This window comes from Saccoglossus kowalevskii, chromosome 5 (assembly GCF_978046115.1).
Source record: "Saccoglossus kowalevskii chromosome 5, keSacKowa6.1, whole genome shotgun sequence".
In the NCBI taxonomy this organism is placed as follows: Eukaryota; Metazoa; Hemichordata; class Enteropneusta; family Harrimaniidae; genus Saccoglossus; species Saccoglossus kowalevskii.
The window spans coordinates 24,993,617-25,016,758 of record NC_140645.1 but is presented as its reverse complement, the minus strand read 5'-3'; the positions used below and the strand labels follow the sequence as shown (position 1 = coordinate 25,016,758).

General features: G+C 36.8%; 2 protein-coding genes across 4 annotated transcripts in view; one reads left to right on the top strand and one right to left on the bottom strand.

The window, feature by feature from the left end:
- LOC146745925 (alpha-N-acetylneuraminide alpha-2,8-sialyltransferase-like) overlaps positions 1 to 23,142 on the top strand; it is a 68,074-nt gene that overhangs the window by 29,918 nt on the left and 15,014 nt on the right. For 2 of the 3 annotated variants that reach the window (XM_085499271.1, XM_085499270.1), the window contains exon 1: positions 8,870 to 9,290. The exons of the other annotated variant lie outside the window; for it this stretch is intronic. The gene's annotated coding sequence lies outside the window, so the exon portion shown is untranslated. Of the gene's footprint in view, positions 1 to 8,869; positions 9,291 to 23,142 lie in introns of those variants that run through there. 3 annotated transcript variants of the gene reach the window in all.
- On the bottom strand, positions 6,334 to 8,807 carry LOC146745926 (uncharacterized). Its single transcript, XM_085499272.1, has 4 exons — positions 8,435 to 8,807; positions 7,985 to 8,044; positions 7,834 to 7,881; positions 6,334 to 7,470 (listed from the first exon to the last, which is right to left on the bottom strand). Exons 2-4 carry the CDS (start codon positions 8,016 to 8,018, stop codon positions 6,983 to 6,985), a joined length of 570 nt encoding a protein of 189 aa, XP_085355398.1. The 5' UTR covers positions 8,019 to 8,044; positions 8,435 to 8,807; the 3' UTR covers positions 6,334 to 6,982.

Here is a 23,142-nt window from a genome sequence, read left to right as displayed (position 1 = left end):
AGGAACACGTCTCTTAAATTCGTGACCGGGGACTTAATACCATGCAGATGACAGTGTCTAGACACCATTGTAACTCAAGTTGTTATTTCGTGATAAATGAAAGTAAAATTGACCATGCGTTAATAGAATCGATTAAACCTCTCCAGCTATGTTATTTGATGCATTAGCTGTCCACCAAAACAAGACGAGACTAGCGTACCAAGCCACAAAAGGTCGGTAACTACTAACACTGTCTTGCATTGACGTCACAAACAAATTATTGTGAAATGCATGTGTTTCCAATAAACTCTTGGGACGAATGTTTCTTTATGAAAATCTAACACACATTTTGACCTTAACGCTTGTTGATGGAATATTATTGAGCCTGTCGAACATTGCATCACGCATTGAACCCCATACCGATGACAATCATCAAGAGGGCGTCTACAAGGTTACAAGTCTCTTGCACTTTGATTCACGTTCAACCGGACTTTCACAGTGACCCGGCTTCCCCATTTATACACTCAAATAATATTTTATTTTATAGAAACAAACAAAAAACAAAAAACAAACAAGAAAATATATGCAAGTTTAAAACAAGACTAATCAACAGTTTATTTTACCTCTGAATATGAATTATGGCGTAATTATAAGATCAATAGCCTTCCATTTGAAGTAGGGATCCAGGGTGACTTGCGTGATGAGATGATGGCATTGTATTCACAAGTCTGGTACTGAAGTTCTTATTGACAACCATTGAGAATGTATTTTTCATCACAGTATTGGCATTTCAACGGGAATAGAATGCGCTTCCTTATTGACTGATGTGTTTCTCTATTGATATGAAGCTGAATTTCTACAGAAAATAGTTACAAATAAGTACGAGGATGACAAATCCTTTAATTTCACATTCAGATTATATACTATAAATCAACAAAGCTAAATTTAGTGATGATATTGCAATGACGTATGCAGCTGAACTTGAACTTGAGATTTAGGCGATTGCGTAATCTAAATTCTATATTAAATTCGCAATATCCCTCACTTTCCCAACTATATGCATTACACAGCTCATTCACTATGCCAGGGCCTGTCGTACAAACATTTTTGGCTTAAAACTTACATAACTGAGAACTCTCAATCAGTCTACAGTAAATAAGTACCTGTCTAATTAGTAACACCGCCTCGAATACTGTTTTTAGCTACATGAGTGGATGGCCCAGTGTAAAACAGTTATTATAATTGTTATTAAATATTTGTAAAAAAACGCCACGGGAACGAAGGTATACAAAATAAATACAACCAGCTGTCGTTCGTGGCGACATTAATGCGTGTTAATGATCAGCCCCTCCCCGTAACGAGAATCGTCGAGTGCGGGCGCTGTTCAAGCTCGTTCATAAAGGAACCAGGCTTAACCGATCTTTTTTCTACTATTTAACAGTACAAATGTCGGTTAATGTTTTGGTTTTTTTTTGACTTCCAAAGTATCTCGTAATATATAAAAATAATAATCTTTTTTTCATCCAAAGGTTGACCGAGTTTGTTTAACTTCAATTTCCATTACATTCCCAACCAAATTTAGCACTTTTTTGACATTATTTGAGTTGGGAAAAAGTCAATGACTTATGTTTGACATTTCATTTCAATCAGGCACTTTATTGAAAAGGCGTTTGATAGACAACAATGTGTGGTGTTTTGATGTTGTCTGGGGCAGCTAATGACCGGGCGTGAGGAGAGTTAGTTCGGCTCTGTTAAAATGACCAATGTATACACAATATACACAACTAAAACTGAGGTTTTTGAGTTTTTTTGTTTATTGAGCATCAATTACAAAAAAGAGCCGACATCTTTTTGATCCAGGTTAGTTCTGTATATATACAGGCGTCTCTATGTACAAACAAATATTCGGTTAGATGTTGTTCACTATATACATATTGATACTTAAGTTCATTCAACATAGTTTAGATGCCTTTCCGATGTTTACTTTCTCTTCTCTTAAATGAAACATATAACACTCGTTACAGTTCCACCATCCATAACCTTCATAATTTATAAAACATTCTCGCGTCAATAAACAGCGACCTTCATTCACTTCCTTCGTTTGTTTCTCAGCTTCTATACCGAAAATAGATATTTTACATTTACATTTTTGCCAACCAGCGTTTTAGTGTTGCATACAGACCATCACTACCTCGCGATCTGCGGTGACAACATTGACCACAATATTACATACATATACATTTAGTAAAATAGCAGCGAACAACACCGTCATTTTATCTTCGAGAGACAAATAACTGCTTCTTCTCAAGCAGGCACTGTGCATGTGCACGCGCGAAACACATAAACAAGTGTGGCGACCTTTCGAAGATGAGTGTGTACTCGTATCCGCTGAACAACACTACAGCAATAAACATAAATGCATGTGGGTAAAATTAATACGGATACTATTGAAATTTGATTTGTCTCATTTGATTACAGAAACGCGATGTCAGTCCGACCATGAAATACACGTCAGTTTCGCTCTTTCTGTTTACAATATGTTTTGGAATATTTGTATACACGTTTTTGTATACTACGTGGTGGCACGCCACGCTTAATATTATACCCGTTGGCAGTATGAGAACGTTTGCAAAAAAGTAGGTTTTCTATATTTTCAGCCAAGATGACCGGATGGTTTATTTTTTCTCGGATGTGACCCATCTTATAAAGACGACAAGGAATTGTTTTGCAAATTCAGAGGCCCATAGGAAGTCAAGAAGTTTATGGGCAAGTACTTTTCACTACTGTTTTTCTGTTGTAGGATAAAATAATTGACCTAATTTGTTGGGTTACAAGAAATTTTTAAGAGAGCAAATGTGCGCAATGATATTGATGGTTTTCATTATAACAGTATTTTTTTAGTCTAAATTTTCGTTATTGAAATAATTCTATAATTCTAATTAAAATGTTATGAAAGATTCGGTACTTATTTAATGACCGTTATGAAAAAAGCTCATGTGTGTCTCGTTAGTGCCAATTTTTATTGGAACTCCTAGTCGTAATATGTGGTTAACCCAAATAATCAATTAATATCAGTGGCTTATTTTTATTTCAGAACAATGGTCACCCAATTCTATGGCACCATCTTACCAAATTGGTTACAAGTGACCAAGCAAGAAATATCCATTTGCTCCACAAAATTGGCTATGAGCATATAGAGTTGACTTCCTTTTCTATCATGCGAGTCAACCTTGCAGCGCAGGTAAGTTTTTATAGATTGTTGGGACGTGGTTCATCCTCTGAAACCTTTCAAACTGACATGCACAACAATGAAAAGCATAACCTTTTCTTTGATCTAATATAATACTCTTTCTTTTATTTACTAGGTACTCAGTGAATCAGTGGCTAATGCCATGGAATTGTTTGGGCCTCCTGAAGCCAGTGAGACGGCCAAGTTTATCAGGCTTATGGATCGTTTTTTTGATTGTCTAAATGTAAGGAATTACGATGAGCATCAACGTAAAAGGAAGCCAAACTTAAAACCATATGAAGATCAAAATGATCCAAGATTTGATGTATATAATGATCTATAAGCAAGTGTTGCCAACTTATAATGACACTATACCAGAGAAGCTTCTTTTAAATGAATTATCAAGTAAAAATAATAGGGGTGGGCAACTCTGGAGTGGTTGAATTAGTCACAAATAAATCACGAACAAAAAATACTACAGGAATCAATAACAGAAAAAAATTCTACACACTGATTCCTTAGGGAAAAACAGAGAAAATAAAAAAAATAGCACAAAACTAAATGGAAAAAAATATTTTGCATAGTTTTTCTGCCACCACCCCAAAGTTCTTAATGGTCAACCCCTTATTAAATTTTCTTTGTTGTGCACTCATCACTTTTTATATTTATCCATCAGTGGTTGCTGACCGACTTTCTCAAATACTTTGATGACTGGGAGATGTCCACCCTGAGCAGAGAAGGCAATTTCTCCAAAAGTGCAAGAAATGCAATGTGCATAAGCAGACAGACCATTGAAGGGCTGAAAATGACAGGTAAGGTCAATGCAAACTAATGTTGTGGCTGGGTTGAGAAATAATAAACATTGATCAATATTCCGACTAATTTGATCAATACCATATTATTGGCGATCCGCTCCGCTAGGATTGCCCTTATAATCACTTTTGTCGTTTTGTGTGTGTGTGTGTCTGTGTGTGTACATTTCCAGTGTTCCAGTGTTCACGTATTATTTCTTCTGTGACTTTTTTGGCTTGGCCGATTTCGTTCAAACTTGGCAGGTAGGTCACACCTTAACCCTAGTTATAAGGAAAAATCTGAAAAATTTTTTTGGACCACCGTTGCCATAGCAACAGCCAAAAAACTGATTTTTGGATAGCTTCGCGCCAAATGTATCTCCTCCTACAAATTTGGGATAAAACACTTCAAACATAGCTCATTCTACTCAGCTTGAGTGTGGGCACAAAGTTACCATTTGAATTTTTGATATCTGTTTTCATTACCGAGAAATTTGACCCTAAAGTTGGGGTAACTTTTCACCAGCAACGGCTTTTAACTCCTCTGTGATTGTTTCAGTCGGCCGGTTTTGTTCATACTTCACAGGTAGGTCGTGCTGTCACTAATTGAAAAACAATCCTGGCCCACCATTGCCATTGCAACATCCAAAAACAGATTTTTGAATACTTTCGCCCCAAATGTATTACCTCCTACCAGTTTTATCGGTGTCGCTGGGTGTATATAATAAAGGGAAGTTGTGCAACCAAATTTGCCGAGTTCGCAGTTTTTCGCCAATAAAAAAATAACTAAGGCAACAACTCACGGTTTTTCAGCATTTTTGTAATAAAGACATTATTCTCTATCAATAATCCACCCAAAACAGGAACATTTCTACTAATTCTTGTGTTTTTTAGACGTTTTTCGAAAAACCTGCTATTAGGCTGCAAAAGTAGAACATTCCGGAGGGGGCGAAAGGGAAGAGCCAAATTTAAAAATCGAAAAAATAGAACGCGTATTTTGACCTCTATGCGGTCGTTGCCAAAGAGCCCTGCGTCCATCGCCTGGCGATGCGATGCTCTTCCGTTTCACCAGTTGCGTTTTTTGACTAAAATTTGGGCAGTACTGTCAGTCACGAAAATTGATGAATAAATTAATACACATAAAATATGAATCACGGGCTAATTCAATGGTCACCGAACACTCCACTACTAAACAATCTGTGGCAAGATAGTAGAGTACTGTATATTTGACCCAGATTTAACAAGCGTGGTACAGTTTTTTGCGCGTGTCCGTAATAACGCGCACAAAGGATTGTGGGACAGAGTCCTTTATTTGCTGGCATTCTTGACTTTTGACTGCAGTTCTTTTTTTTATATTTTAGAGTAAATGCTTCTGATATGCTCTTAGGTTGCTTAATATCCGTCTGAAATTCTGGACTGTAGTCATATTTTTCGATTAGGAGTCGTATATTTAAATTGCTCACTGTGACTAGTGTTTTGCATTATGAAGTATATTGTTATGAAGGTCAACACACTGCAATTTAGGTAAATATTTACCATTTCGTTATTTCATTATTTCGCTTTCCAGCATTTACGGGAAACGCTTCATTCTAAAAAATGCTATCGCAAAACGGTTAGAAATAATAAATGTAACAGCAGAATACGTCCTAGCACAGTCACTCTACTAGGAGAGAGTAACTGTGGTCCTAGTACTAAACTAAGTGACTTCTAAAGACTGAATGGTGTTTGCGAACTTCGTATTAGTTATAAACCGACGTCAGCTTCACGTTTATGTCACCATGGAAACAGCCAAAAAACATGTTGCTTGTTTTTGAGCGGAGCGGATCGCCAACCAGCCTACCGGCTTGTTATGAATGTGTTTTATTACATTAACGGTGTTTCTACTGGAAAATTAATTTATACATTAATCATGATTCTAATTAAAGAAAAATATTTTTTTGTTTGTTTATATGTACTTCTAATAAAAGTATTTGTTTTCCAAACTCATCATTTTCTCCAATTTATTTTTCTGTAGTAAACTCCTTTGTTGATGTTGATCGCTACCTACTTGGACAAGGAGTGCAGTTTATTTTAAGTGAGCGATTTTGCCAAGACCCCCTTGAGGCACACTTTAGCAAACACCGGCACAGAGGAGGGGCTAACAATGATCCGACTGTGAGTGCATTTGGTTATCAAGAAAACAGCATAAGGATACAGAAATCACACCACCTTAAGAGTGTTACTGGTAACACTGGACGTTTCAAACGCCAGCCAATGGAACAGGTTATTGATGATACACCACTCTCCAAGCGCAGTAGACGATAATAAGCAAATTTAAAAAAATAAAATGAGTAATTTTATTGTTAAAATTCGCTTTTTATTTACAATGTTAATAGTGTAATAAAACAAATACAAAAATGATAAAAATTACCAATATGATTCTGTCGAAATTTACCGCCATCTCAAACCAGAGACTGTCTTAAGCCTTTTGATCCCTTCAGATGTTTTTTTATTTTTAAGTTTGTAGTTCTCTACTATGCTACGTGCGAACGAAAAACATCTGATATTCACAAAGAGCCGCACTATACTAGACAAAAGCGAGTTGGATACCTCCTCTGTTGTTGCCTTTCGTGCAACACTTGACCATATTTGATGTATTTTCTGTCGCCCTAAAATTTCTTTTACAATGGAGCTTGAATGTTCTGTCTATTGTATGAAGCAACATGGTCGTCTGTCAGCCGAGTTCGACAAATTGACTCAATTTCTTTAAAAAGTAAGAAAGTTGATCCAGAAACCTGAAATAAACCCCCCCCCCCATCTTGCTTTTGAACCCACTGTTTACTCTCACATACATTATTGTGGCAAGTATCTTTCATATCATCAATCACTGTGACATAGGCTTGACTTGTGCTGTTTTTGCCTCTAGAGTATTTCAATCTTAACTTGTATGGTATGTAACCGGAAAAGTAGCGAAGAACATTCTCTTCATCGGCACTCATTGGCTTCAATAAAGCAGTGTGTTCATCACGCTAGGTGTCTGTTCTGTCTCGTTTGAGCCTAATATGGTGACTAAATTCAGTAAAAACACTCTTACTGTTTGAAACAACAGTACATGTTGGGCATTATCAATAAAACATACTTTGCAAAAATTAATTAAAGACTGTGTCATGGCTTTGTTGATTAAAATTTTATAAAACCCAGTCCAAACATGTTCATTGTAGGCTGAATACGTTTTCTCTTTATCTCCTGACGTCACTGCTTCCCATAGTTGTGCGGACAGTTGAGTTATCAGATTCTCTGGCAAAGAAAGAAATCCTGACCCCAATTTACTGGCGATTTGATGTGCCATCGCAGCAACTGCATGACCATTGACGCTTCCATTTACCTTAAGATTGTCATCTTCTCTCATTTCCACTAGTGCTAGATGAACTAATTCTGCCAAATTGTCTTTTAAATTCTGCTCTGTATAGACAGGAGCAGACCTGGAGAAACCTATAAAATAATTTCACAAAATCAGCATTTGATGCACAGTGAATTATGGGTGAAAACAAATCATAGGTAAAATACACAAATTCCATGCATACATCAATTGGCGTGAAGGGCAAGTGCATATTCAAAATTAAAAAATGCTAAAATATCTTTTCATATTGTGATCATTTTTTATTTTAATTGGATCATGTCCCAGTGTAGCATTAATATTCCTTACCCAGTTTGAATTCATTTTTATCATGTGACTATCTGGCAGACTATATAGTCCATGCCAAATAATTCTGGCAGATTAATTTATTGGTCAAATAATTCTGGCAGATTTATTTAATGGTCAAATCTGATAAAACAAGAAAATGCATTCTTTACCTGGCTTGGGTTTTGACTGTTTGGTGGTGGAGTGGTTGTGTTTTGAACCTAAAAAAATGAAGCAATGAATTGTTATCATATGAAATTGTTTAGTATTAAGTTTAACTCATTTAATTACATGTATTGAAAAAATAATATCAATGTTAGTCACCTGGTACATCTTCACATTGCTGATCGGCGTTCATGTCTTTTGTCGATTTATATTGAGATGCTAAAAGCAAAAATAAAACAAAAGTTGTGTTCCTCCTTTATGATACATGACAATTGGTTACGGAACTTTCAAACACAGGAAACGATGCATATTGTTGTCAGACAGCAGTTCGTGTCTCGCACGTCTAAGCTACTTCCTCGCGTTCACTACTTGCACATACTGTAGAAATAAGTCTATTCTATATAAATGTGTATTCAACCAAGAGATTTTTAGTGTCGACATCTAATAAAAACTGGTAATTGTCAATTTAACATTTTAAATATATTTATGTTATCATCGCATCGGACATTAACGCAACGACATGCTTCCTGTATCAAATAGCACTGTGACGCAATCAACAATCCCGCATATATCCAACAATTGAAAATATAAGAACGAATCAAAAAATACCTTTTAGATTTTGACCATGGATAACCTTAGTATGTCCTCTAAATCCGCTAGCACTTTTGAAAGTTTTATCGCATGACGGGCATGAATAAAACACTCGTTGATCATTTCTGTTATTCGGTCTTGGATTTCCTGAGTGGGTGGTTTCACAAGACGAATGTGTGATCGGGACATCTTGACTTTGAATGTCAGAAACAATATCGGCAGTGGTATCTTGTGTCAGATCGTCTTCAGAAAAGCGGACATCTTCCAAAACAAAATCCCAGTCAACGTTAACATCGTTGAACTCGATGTAATCATGGAACTATGTAAGACTTCCACATGCCTTCAATCGCTAGTTTGTTTTGATTCTGAATGACCTCCACAAAACTAACTGCGCAAGTGCAAATCTGCATAACGCTCTGCATGCTGGGATTTGTCTGACCCTTATGAATATTCAACAACTTTCCGCAAACCATCGCGGCTTATTGTTGGTGTGAATAATATGTTTACGCGTACGCGGATAGAGACAAAAGATGGTCTGTCGTTGCCAGACCGGTGATAGGTGGACTGTGAGTGAATGTATGGACAATGGCCTTGCCCTACATCAATAGATACCACAAAGACGAATGTGCTTTGGCCCCTTTCTTCATGACATTCCAATGTAATGAGCAAAACGTTTCCAGACTACCGAAGGAAAGTTTCACAATCTGACGCCTCCCTCAATAGACATATGTTGCCGACAGCAATAACCACTCTATACATTCGCAACGTTCTGTGGGTAAAATAACATCTTAATACTTATTTCAAAAGCACGTCGCTCGTCAGACTCTCGTGTAGAGACGCCATTAGGATTTAAACAGATAACAAGTTGGCACAGGTAAGTAGATTATTCTTTCCATTATAGGCCTAACGCATATGAATACGATTGGTTGCGTTATCACCAACTACACAGGGAATTGAACAAACTTATGTTTTTCAATAAATTTTTAAATAGTAAAATGTTATATAACTCCCCCCCCCCCTTCCTGGTATTGATTTCAAGTAATCACTGATTTTTGTTTATACCACTCAGTCTTTATCATAATTTTTGTTTAAAGGGGCACCTTCCAGTTAGGCTTAATTTCACAACAAATTTACTTTCTGGATTAAAATAACAATGGATAACAAAAGATAGATTAACATTGTAAGCAACATAGACAATGGTGTCCCATGATTCTTTGGTGCAATCCATGGGATTGAGCGGTTCCCCTTTAACAACTCTTTGCTTTATCACAATCTTCGTTACCCGCTAATAATAGGGTGTGAATTTGTGTGTACATCGCGCATTAAAATTTGCATATAGTCATTAGCGGGTAATAAAGATTGTGATTGTCAAAGCGAAAGCTATCCAGCCCGTTCGTACGGCATAAACTAACAGCAATCGACCGTGTCAAGAAGAGGTGAACCCAAGTTAAGGGTTGCACGTGATCAAGCAGTGGGTGAGCCCACTATTCCTGGGTGGGTAAAAAGTGAAGAGTAAATTTGTTTTCAAAGTTGACCAAGAGGCGGGACTGAATATAAAAACGTGCGAAATTGTCCGACAATGACGACATCGGTAAAGCTGTTTACGTTTCTTCAAGAACGGTCTGCCGGAACTCCACTTTCTGGTCCCATCAACCAACGCAAAGCACGTAACTCAGATATTACAATTGTGTATTATGATTTTTTCCCCGATAAGCTGAGCGCGATGTTTAAAATAGGGCAACAGTGCATTTTATTGTGAAAATTGTCGCCCTACGTCAGCTAGGAACAGGCGTGAGCATGTTCGGTCTGAGGGTCGGTGTAAAGGATTGAAGCGCGGTGGTCGTCGCGCAGCGCGTGTTCGAATTTCATGTAAATAAACAATGTATTTTAAACGTGTTGTATACGTCGCTATGAGTCCCATATCACTCTGGATGCGGCACGACGACTGCCCTTTAAACATGTAGTTTAACTAAGGTTAAGGTCAAGTGAAGTCCATGGTAATTAGCATATCGAGCATAACGAGTTTCTTAACCGCTCTTCTAGCAACCGTGCTTTAACTCGGTCCATGGAAGGTACTTTCCATGCTCGGTCTTGCATACACTCGGGTTTCTACTACGCCCCACCCACGTAGTATTATACTTTTTCAGTGTGAAGGCGAACTGGACGTCGCAGCCTGAGGCAGAGGTGGCGGTACGAAATTGTGCATGGAGGGGCGAGATCAGCTCACCAGTCTTGCGCCGAAGACGCGACCTTACTAGCGGGTCCGGGGCATGCTCCCCCTTAAACATTTTGAAATCCAGACCCCAATATTTTTTTCCGTGGGGGCTATCTGGTTATGACAAATCTACGTAAAAATAACTCTGTCAATCCTAAAAATAAACAACAGCTCGGAGGGTGTGATTGGGATCGGTTTGAACTGCTGTTTTTAGGCAAATCCATGCGGTTGTCCTGGGATCCCCACGATTGGATACAAAAGCATAGAAGTTTAAAATTGAAAATTGTTATCCATAAGCCATTTAATTTTGATTGGGGTGGGCGGAGTGAGCCTGTGCTTATTTTTATTACTGTTTGACCACCCAGTTTGCCATTCACCATGACCATTTCCATATAAACAAAAGCTTCAGCCAATAGATCCGACTACCTGTTCTAAGGCACTTGGGAATTAGTGTTGTGGCATGTGGCAAATGTCCCTGTGTCTTGGGTCATAGGATCGGCTAAATTTTAACTAGAAACTGGTAAACCGGTATACCTGTATGTACGAAGCCAGTGAATTTGACTCAATCAAAGCAAACTGCATCTACGTATATAAATATACACACACAGCATATTTTCTTAGAGCACTACATTGACACAATTGTGACAATTGCTCTACTCTCTGTGCTGGCTTGGTGGGTTAAACCCACCTTAAATATACCACACCAGCCACATAGCGCCCTTTGCACTGAGAACAAATTTGACATATTTGAGATTATTAATTAACCTGTATTGCGACCATGGACGAGAACATAATTGTCCATAATATTAAAACAACTGCAATACATCAGTAATGACAACGCAAAATAGCGAGTGTTTAAATTGCTTAGCCACGTGTGACATTGTATGTAACAAGACATGAATGTCACAGTCCCTGTTATTCAATTATAAAATACCCGTGTTAAAATAATACATGGAACATCTGCAAACAACTAAATTAATATGTACTCTATGTGGGTACAACTCATCATTGTCCTTAATCTGATAACTGAAAACTGTTATTGACGCGGTTCTAAAATCTAAGAGTCCACAAGTGCAACCAAACTATGTCTCATACATGCATACACCTTGGTGTACCTTTAATAACATAATTATATAATTAATAACTGAGATAACTGAAAAGTGACCATAAAAGGCCATGCAAGAAATGTTGAATGATATAACGAGTAAGTTCTTATTCGTATTTCTGTGTGAAATTGTGTATATTGCATGCAGATGTATACAAGATCAATAACAGCCACGATTTTATTATCATGTCTGAGATTATCATGTCACGGACCGCATCTGACTTGACCAAGGTTGACCTCAATTGACCTAATTTATATCGACTTGGTATAGTGGGAGAAATTGCTTGTATTCAGAAAATTGACAAATATTCTACAGACGTCCCTGCGTTATGGTAGGTGTTGGGCCAACATCGTGAGCGTATTTTAACACAGAAGTTCCTATTTCATAATTTACGCAAATATTAAATCCACCGCCAAAATGACATATTAGGCAAGGAGGGACAGCTGACCCGGCCGGTTTTGCTTAAATCGCGGTTTTAAAACAAGTCATTGAAAATGACACAGTCCCCGTTAAGTTCTCTTTGTGCTCGTCATATTAAAGCGGAGGGGATGTAGCGAGCGTGTCCTTGAAACTTGAGTTCCAAGTAGCGTATACAACAGATTGTTTATTTACATCAAAATACGTGTTTCGTGTCATAGTAATATGGCCAAAATAAAAACAGCCGTTATTCAGCCATCTTTGATCTGATTATGCAACACACTGATATGTATGATGTATGTGCCAAATACGAATGAAAATGGTACATAAATTGTGGTAATATAGTAGTAAGGCCAAACAGTCAGATGGCTGTCAATCGGCCATCCTTGACCAGATTTTGAAACAAATTGTCATGGACATGCATCCTAACATGTATAAAGTACATGTATGTGCCAAATTTGAATGAAAACGGACAGAGCACGTCCAAGATACCGCATAAAAAAACAAAAACAAGATGACTGCCAGTCGACCATCTTTGATCCAATTGCGAAATAAATTGTCATGGACATGTATCCTAACATGTATAATCTATGTACCAAGTTTGAATGACAACTGACAAAGCATGTCCAAAATACAACATTTTCAAAAAACAAGATGGCCATTTTGAATCGAAATCGCTAAACCACTTCATGTGCATATGTCCCACATAAGGTACTAGGCACATGCAAAGAATGAACAGAATTGGTCCACAGGATTCTGAAATATGACATTGGATAGACTGACGCACGGACAGACGGACACACGGACGGTCGGACGGACAGACTCAGGAACTCACGGACGGTCGGGGACATGTATTCTAACATGTATGATCTATGTACTAAATATGAATGAAAACTGACAAAGCATTTCCAAAATACGACATTTTCAAAAAACAAGATGGCTGCCAGTCGGCCATCTTTGATCCAATTGTGAAATAAATCATCATGGACATGTATCCTAACATGTATAATCTATGTACCAAGTTTGAATGAAAACTGACAAAGCATGTCCAAAATACAACATTTTCAAAAAACAAGATGGCTGCCAGTCGGCCATTTTGAATCTAATCACTAAACCACTGCATGTGCATATGTCCCACATAAAGTACTAGGCACATGCAAAGAATGAACGATATCGGTCCAAGGGATTCTGAGATATGACTGCGGAAGGACGCACGGACGCACGGACACACGGACGCACGGACGCACGGACGCACGGAGACCAAATTATAAGTCCCAGTTTTCGGACTTCGTCCGAACAGGGACGAACAAGTCACAACAGAAATGTCCCGGGAATATAGTGATGCAAATATACTGGTCAGTAATGTTCAAAATCATGTATAAATCATAGTGAGGCTTTGGTTAACTGCTCACAATCAATTAAAGCGGGAGGGCCGTCTACTGCACACGCGCGGGAATTGAGTACCAAGCGACGATAACTACGCGCGTAAAAAAAGCTAAGGCTCATGGGTAGACACTAGTTTGTAAACAATGACAGGCTATGGCCATCTGACGCATGCGCAGTTGACGACTTCCCCGCTTTATCAGTAGATTGTTCCACAGGACCATGGCCATGAAAAACAAAATCATAAATCCTTCATTTGACAAGTGTAGCAGATGGCATGGTTTGCTGCAATATTGTTCACTTTGTCATGGGTCAGGGCAGAATAGTACATTTCGGCAGATAAAGTTTGTATCAAAACATGATGGCCCCTATGTAGAATACTGTTTGTTATTCCCAATTATTTTCACTGGGAGAGCTAGCTTACATAACACTTGTAATTACAAGCTTCATTCTGATTTCATTCAATCATTATATAATAGTGTGACAAATATCAGTCCTGCATTTTTTTTTGCCTGAGTTCAATTAGATAAATACGTTTTGAGGATATATAGAGTTTGACCAAGGGGCCAGGACGGGCGATGCTATGTGGATAATACGCGTCAATGTTGGGGTGTTTGATTCGAAAATAAACTGCAAGGATGGAAAAATGTCTGAGATTGCGTTAATTCGAACTTAATAATTATTATCTGTATGATATATGGAGAATATGTATTGCGAATATATGTGCGCGGTGTGCATATGCCGAAGACCTTTCAAAACACTATGCAAATCTACTATGCCTGCTCAGACGATGTTTTACGTGACCTTCTCAAGGCCGTCTATATTTATAAATGACATGTGGAAATGGCTATCGTACCGTAACTGGTATCACTGCTATGGTCTCATGCCACTAATCAATTTAAATGCCTTGCAAGAGCCAATGAACTTTTTTAAATATTTTTTTTTTCTCGGGTGTTCCCTGTTTGGGGGCATGATCACCTTGGTCAAAGGTTAGACTAACGTGTGGTCTTTTGTTTACAACTTAGCGGCTGTGTACCTGTGGGGTTATTCTGTGTGTATTTGGATGTTCTAATCTTTTCTAAGGTATATGTTCTAATCTTGGTGTTTTTCCAGTGATTTATTTAGGTGCAGTCCAAATGCAGTAGGTGTGTCTTGTTTACCTGAGTTTTGCAAGGCGTTAACCGTAAAATAAAAAAAAGGGAAAAAAAGAAAACGAAACCGTGAGACACATCCTGGTAATGACGTGATCATGCCAACGACTGCAGCGATTGGCTGATCGCATGTTCACTCCGCCATGCCTTAGCGTTTAATATAGTGAGGGGGGGAACGAGAGAACGGTACAGCGAGGGGTTACCTCGGATGACTGTTTGTGTGAATAAAGCTGGACTGTCTGTAATGAACTAATGTGTATTCATTTGGGTCGAATCTGGTACCCCTACGTGTAAGTGACACCAGCCAAGCGAGACAAAGCTCCCCGATCCCCAAACACAACGCCTGTGTTCACAACACTACGATGAACATTTGTACAACTAGGTCGCCAACCAGTAACACTGAATGCTAACGCAGTGTCATTCCCCATGAAATGAACAACTATCTACTAACAGAGATTTCCAGCATAGACACGATTTATGTTGGGATCAATTGTACTATTTATCTCATTGAATAGGATCTGACTGAAAACTATTATAAATTATTTCCTATAATTCATAGGCTTGACCGGCACGATAAAAACGAAATCACAGCATGGAAACTGTTAAAACATAGAGGGCAGCATACAACATAATTCTGCATATTTATGGGAAAAGCTCCTGATTACTACCTTATACTAAAATATGTTTGGATAGTTAGAGTGCTAACAAATTTCCACTTCTGGTCCAGTTAGACTTTAAATTACACCACGAATATTCACTTTTGAGATATAATTTTTGGTATGTGTTGATTCTTTGATATTTTATCTTCGTCGTTCTGTACTTCGTTTAGTAATTCGAACTTCCCAGTTTGCGTAAAGAGGTTGAGTTTCGCGATTTCGACATCGAAAATGCCTTTGCTTCATTACTTGCTGAGGGACGGCCCCTTAGGTATGTGCTCTGTAACTTGCAGCAAATTGACCTAAAAACATTAGGTAATCAAACAAAAATTATGTTATACTAAAGTCCAAAAAGTATGTTCAAGGTCTTCATTTTTTTCGTAGCATAAAAACGATTTACTTCCTTTGCTTATTGTGACACTCTCAAATCAACTGATTTTCATTTCCCTCAAGAGTCAAAATGTTCCCTTAGGACGGGATAAAAATATTCAAACAAGCCAGTAGACTGGTTGGCGATCCACTCCACTCAAAAACAAGCAACATGTTTTTGGCTGTTTCGATGGTAGGACATGAACGTGAAACTAATGTCAGGTTATAACTAAATGGGCCCTGTATACGATGTTCGCATAAACCAATCAGTCTTTAGAAGTCACTGTGTTTAATACTAGGACGTATTCTGCTGTTACATTTAATATTTCCATCCGTTTTGCGATAGTATTTTCTAGAATGAAAGCAGCATTTACAGTTCAATCAAAGTTCAAAGTTGTGTTGGGGTTACGTTGATACGGTGTAATAATGTCGGCGCCAGTGGTATCTTAACAGTGCACAACGTAACTAAAATAAAAAGCATGATTATTTGAACACTGCTATTACAAAACTGGTAGGAGGTAATAAATTTGGGGCGAAAGTATTCAAAAATCAGTTTTTGGCTGTTGCCATGGCAGCAGTGGCCCAATGTTTTTTTCAATTAGTGACGGTACGACCTGCTTGTCAAGTATGGTCAAAATCAGCCAAGCCAAGAAAAAAATCTCAGAGCAGTTAAAAGTTGTTGCCGGTGAAAAGTTACCCCAACTTTCAGGTCAATTTTCTCTGTCATGAAAATAGACATACAAAAACAAGTAAACTTATGCCCACACTCAAGCTGAGTAAAGTGAGCTATGTCCGTGCTTTTTAATCAGTTTTTTTGCTGTTGCAATAAAAAAGGTGGCCCATAATTTGTTTTCAGATTTTACAACCTAACTAGAATGAAGGTGTGACTTGCCTGCCAAGTTTGAACCAAATCAGCTCAGCCAAAAAATAACAGAAGAGTTATAAAGCCATTCCTGGTGAACAGTTACCCCAAGTTTGGGGTCCAATTTCTCGGTTCAAATAGTAACAATTCAAATAGTAACTGTGTGCCCACACTCAATCTGAGTAGAATGAGCTATGTCTGAGGATTTTTATCTCAAAATTGTATGATGAGATATATTTGGCGCAAAGCCATCTAAAAATCAGTTTTTTGGCTATTGCTATGGCAATGGAGGTCCAAAATTTGTTTTCAGATATTTCTCAATAACTATGGTGAATGTGTGACCTACCTACGAAGTTTGGGGGAAATCGGCTAAGCCAAATAAAATCACAGAAGAATTAATGCGTGAAAACACTGGAAATCACACACAGAAAATTTGATTTTCAGGACAATTCTAGTGGAGCGGATCGCCAATAGGAGTATGAATCAGCTAGGCCTTGACGATAGCGTCATCACACAGTATTCCCATTAATGAACGAAATTAACATAACAATCTCATGCTTACAAATAATCCCATAATTATCGACAAGTTGTTACTACCTTATACTAAAAATATGTTTAGATATTTAGAGTACTAACACATTTCCACTTCCAGTTCGGTTAGACTTAAAATACACCACAAATATTCACTTTTATGATATAGTTTTGGTATGTGTTGGTTCTTGGATATTTCAGCTTCATCGTCCTGTACTTCATTTAGTAATTCGAACTTTCCAGATTGCGTAAAAATGGAACTTTATCAGAGTTCTCAATTGAGTTACACATCATTCTAGCAAGGAAAATTATTGATTACTTTTGTGCAGGTTATATAATAAAATAATTAATATTTCATTTGTGTTAGCGTCTCTTTAATTTTAATTATTAAAAATGTGCACACAATATCTAATTGGGACAGGAATTGCCAAGTCAAATTATAAACCAATATTTTCGTAAACAACACTGACCGTGAAATACGCCCTTGTTCTTTTTTTTATAGAAGAACCTTCCCAAAAAAAAGAAATTCTAAAATTTAAAAACATAAGAGGTAGTCACTAAACCATGTACTTTCACACTCAAGCAAGAGAATAGATATGTTGGTGAACTAGCCTTGCACTGTGAGTGTTTTATTGTTTACAATTTGTAAAATACCAGTTTTTTTTCACGAATAAAAAAAAAGAACTGCAGACCTCACTTCTTTATAATTTTAGGTGGGCCAGCCAAGTTTCCACATACAAAAATACACATAATATTTCTATTTTTTTTTATTTTATAATATAATATTACCACTGAATTCTTTAAAATAAATTTGCCATTTACAAATTAATGTGTTGGACACTATATAATCTTCATATTTTACAATCCATATCCTTATATTTAAATCTGTTTCAAGACAATTGAAAAAAAATATTTTAGAAGCATAACAGTACAACGACTAGATTTGGTGTCACAGTTTGCTCCCAATTCATACTGGAAAATTGCCAGCAATAATTAATAAAACTTGTTCAGAAAACCATGTATTCCCAACATCATATTCAATGACTAGTTCTCAGGATCTACAACAGTAAATAAATAAACTGAAATCATTTTGATGCCATGTTTTTAGACGACACAGCCATATCGCACAGATATTCAACACCGCCATATCGAATTTGGATTTGGACCATATCATTTCAAGCTGCAGGGTGTCTAAACAATGACTAAACAAACAATAAACACATCTTCCACCCACCACACAAATTTTAGCCCATAATTGAACAATCAAGAAAGCAACAAATATCAGGCTGCATCCTGAAAACAACAAAGTAGCGCATTACAACCAGTCATTACAAACATGAAATCCTCCACCCCTCCCAGTATACCCTACAGCATTAATGGTTCCTATATTCATTTGCATTTATGTACAACAAGCGTAGCCAATAGATGCACCTAACCATTAAACTTTTGACCAACCACTCATTCTAAATATTGGTGCGTGAGGGCGCTATTTATTAATGAGAGGAATCTTTTAAAAAAATTAAACAGATCTAATATTACAAGCAGTGAATATCTAGTTTTGCTTTAATTAATGAAGGTATACAATTCACTCACCTGAAAACATATTATAGCATGACTTTTAACTTGTTCCTATAGATCTTGTAGCCTAGGCGCAGTGAAATATTTGTGCGATATATGATTTCTCAGGTAGTTATTCAGCTCTAATTCTTAAATTAAATTAAATTATTAAAATTAATTCATTAATATTACAAGCAGTGAATATCTAGTTATTCTTTAACTAATGAAGGTAAGTTGTCTGACAAGCCCTTGCGGCATTCATCGTGCTTCAAGATAATAATATTGATAAAGCATAAATAAACTGCTCGAAAAACTATGCAGCTTTGTTAACTTCACATGCTTAACAACCACTTTGAATAGCAATGCTGATACAATACCCAGTAGTAATTGATGAATACAGATAAAAAAACAGCATTACGTACCTGGATTGTTGTAAGAGGTCAGTGACGGGTCGGATACTAATCATAGTTCCCCCTTTATTCAGTTACTTTTTCTGTTCAGCAGCTCACTTCCTTTTACTACTCACCCAATTTATTGAAACTTTTCTGTTGAATGTAACGTTTTTTCATCAAGTATTTTTTGTTGTTGAAAAAAAAACAGCTAGAAAAGTGGAAGTATGTTTGGAGATGTGGACACATGGGTACTGATGCAAATAGCATTCAAAATGGCGATCGGCCTATTGTTTGGCAAATATCTTGTTTTGAAGTTTTGTATTGCTTGTCACTCGGCTAGTTTCAAATCTAACTAGCTGAGGACCTGAAATTAGTTGTGCAATGTAGTGTCCTGTGTACATGCAACATTTCAGTTCATTTAAAAGCTTTGTTCAGCTTATGGCAAAAAAGCTTTATACGAGAAAAGTAGACCATTTTTCATCAGTCATATAATTTGGCCGGCATCTTTGATTTATTGTAAAAAGTGTGTATATGATATGTGCAGCCAAATCTTTTCACGAGAAATACGAGAAACTTGGTGGTCGATATTGTTTTTAGTATACTTTAGTATACCAGAGATATACTTTATAATGTGCATCCTTGGGGTGTTTGTTATATTCTGGGATGGTGAGTCATAATAACAACCAAGTATTTTGTTTTTGCATGCGAATACGCACCCTTGTACGGTTGCAAGGTCACGATTTTCACGAGAACACATGACACCTGCAATCAAAACGCAGGTGGGTTTCACCAAACTCATCGACCTTCAATGAAAACAGTAAAACTTTACACATTTTGTTCATATGCGTGTTGTTCATTACGTTCCAGTTACATGAACATTGCAGTATTAGTGTGACCCGTTGACCTTCTGAACACCATAGTTGATTTACATGATGATTAACAGACTAAACCACACTGACATTTGCTAGATAATGACATGATTTTCAAGTCCTAGCACACAAAACAAATGACTGAAAACAATTGACAATACATAGCATTTCAAAAATAGCATTAAAATATAGCTGCAAGCAGCATGATGGAATGTTTGCGTTAGAATTGCATTTATGCAACACAGTTATGACATTACTCTTCTGTAATATCTAGGATAATGGGTACATGTACTGTGATCATTTTACTATATACGGTTGGCAAATTAACCACAATATATGTTGATTTTATCACAGCATGGTGAACAGATCACATTATATGGCAAACAGGTCACAACTTTGCTAACAGTAGGGAGATGCTGTTATTGTAAATTGGTGACAGTATATGGTGAACCATGACCAGTTCACTATATTGGGACCAGTCAATCGTACGGAGGGTGTGGCAATAAGAGTACCATATTTGTACATATTTGAGATATTGAAGACATGTATATTTCAAGAGTTCTATGACCATATATGGTCATTGAACATTGGTCATTTCTTTTGTCCATTGCCTTCAATATAGAATTGGTTCTATGTTTGTGTATGCAGTAGTGCTTGATATATTAGATATATACATACTTAATGAGTTATTCACCATATATGGTCAACAAATATGTTGACCAATTCTCTTGTCCAGTGCCTTCTATATAGCGTTAGTTCCATGTTTGTACATGCAATAGTGCTTTAGATATTAGAGACATGCATATTTGATGAGTTCTATGACCACAAAAAGCTTCATGTCATTCGGACAGCAATTTTATGACTTATATCTATTTTAGTGATTGTTTGACCACATAAGGAAGAAAATTATGGCGGAAAAGGTCACATGTTCACTCAAGTTTTGTTTTATGAATATTGGTAAGCACATACCACAGGTGCTACATACAAAAAATAGAGATCCTAGACCCTCAGAAGGTGGTTCAAACGGCAGAATAATAAACATTACCAGAACAATAACAAAAGGCTTTCGATATTTAGAAATATGGAACTGGTCACCGGATTTGCTCTTCAGAGACAGCGAATGTTTTTACAATCGAAAGATGTAAACATTTTCTGAGACCATGATTGTTTTTATGTATGGTCTGTCATGGCATAAATCCATGTATCAGATACCTTGTACAATTATGACAACATTATTAGACCAAAACGTATCCAATAAATATACACACAAGATGCCGTCACCGCACACATGACAACAATTCGTAGAAACCTTTCATAATACGTAGAATGGATAAACTGATTACCATTCAGTGATAATTAAATTAAACAAAAAAATGCTTTCATTCTTTTATTTTTCCAACGACAACACTCCCTCACTGCCCATTTGTTTGTATTCGTATAATTCGAGATTACCAACCACGTCGATATCGCTATCCGCAGTCAGAAAGTAACAGGTATCCGTCTAGTAGAGTCGAACATAGAACGGCTAAAACGTTGAACAAGGGCGTAACCAGTCGAAGTTGCCACAATTCAAACCAAATGTTTTATAGCTAGTGATACTTGACTGGGTATACACCCGGTTCAAACACACAACTGCGCTGTATAATGAGCTTTGAGTTAACTCCCTTCAGAACATTGTAGATTAGCTTCTAATGGGGATCGCGTAGTTCGTTCTGATTTCAGCAATTTTCATTATTTATCGGCCCTAAAACAAAGCGAAATATGCATTTATGTTACATGGATTATGTAACTATGTTTAATATTAACTATAGTGTTGTCTTTCTGTCAAAGGCGAACCTTTCTGAAACAATGACAAGAAACAATTTGAGTTATCTTACTAACATACGAAAAATCAACACTCCAGCTAACCAAGATTAGCGAAAAAATAATTTCCTTGGCGTAGGTAAAAACCTTCAAGTTACACAAATGAACCAATTGAAGTTCAACATAAGCATACTAAATTTATTAATTTAAAAAAACAAATTACTGACACTAATTTAATGTCACAATTGAAGATATCAGTGAAGTAAGGTCGACTAAATCGAATTTCCTTGGAAACATTAATCACACAAAATTTCATGACCATTAAAAAATAATGTATCAACTATTAAGAAGTAGTAGTGTATATCTTTATTTTTATTTTAAAATGTGGTACTTTGACACACTACTCATAAGAATGTTACTTGTCAGTCACATGACAAAATGAAGGTTCTGTCTAACATGTGTACTGGTCAGTTTGTTTTGTTTTGTTCTTATGTATTTCTTTACATTGTTGTCAGTCATTTGCTTGTGTGGCCCTGGACTTGTTAATGACTATGTTGTCTAGTGTACTGGTCAGTTTGTTTTATTTTGTTCTTGTGGATTGTCTTTACATTGTTATAAGTCATTTACCTTTGCGTCCCTGGACTTGTAAATGATTATGTAGTCTAGTGTACTGGTCAGTTTGTTTTGTTTTGTTCTTATGTATTTCTTTACATTGTTATCAGTCATTTGCTTGTGTGGCCCTGGACTTGTTAATGACTATGTTGTCTAGTGTACTGGTCAGTTTGTTTTGTTTTGTTCTTGTGGATTGTCTTTACATTGTTATCAGTCAGTTGCTTTTGTGGCCCTGGACTTGTTAATGACTATGTAGTCTAGTGTACTGGTCAGTTTGTTTTGTTTTGTTCTTGTGGAGTGTTTTTTACATTGTTGTCAGTCATTCGCTTTTGAGTTCCTGGACTTGTGAATGATTATGTAGTCTAGTGTATTATGTAGTCTAGTCAATTTGTTTTGTTTTGTTCATATAGATTGTTTTTTTAATCGTTGTTTGTTTTGTGTTTATTGAGATGTACATTTCCGTATACGACTTTTGTCTTCAGATTTACAGTTTAGTACGTCATTTACCTCATAATAGAATGAAGGTAATTGTAGGATGACAGAATGCATAGTTGTACAGTGATTTTCAACGCCAACATAATGAAGTAAACAAAAATGTTTATTGTGTGCGTCATATCCACCAATTTGTAACAAACACAACTGTCACCTCTAAATTTCATCTCACGCGCTAAGATCAACTGCTGCCTTTTTGAACAGAAATTTGAACTGAAAGTGAACCATTTAAAATTCCTACAGGAGTATAAGAACAATGCAAGTGTTTGATATAATCTTGACCCAGACTTTTTGCTCTAATTTATCTTAGA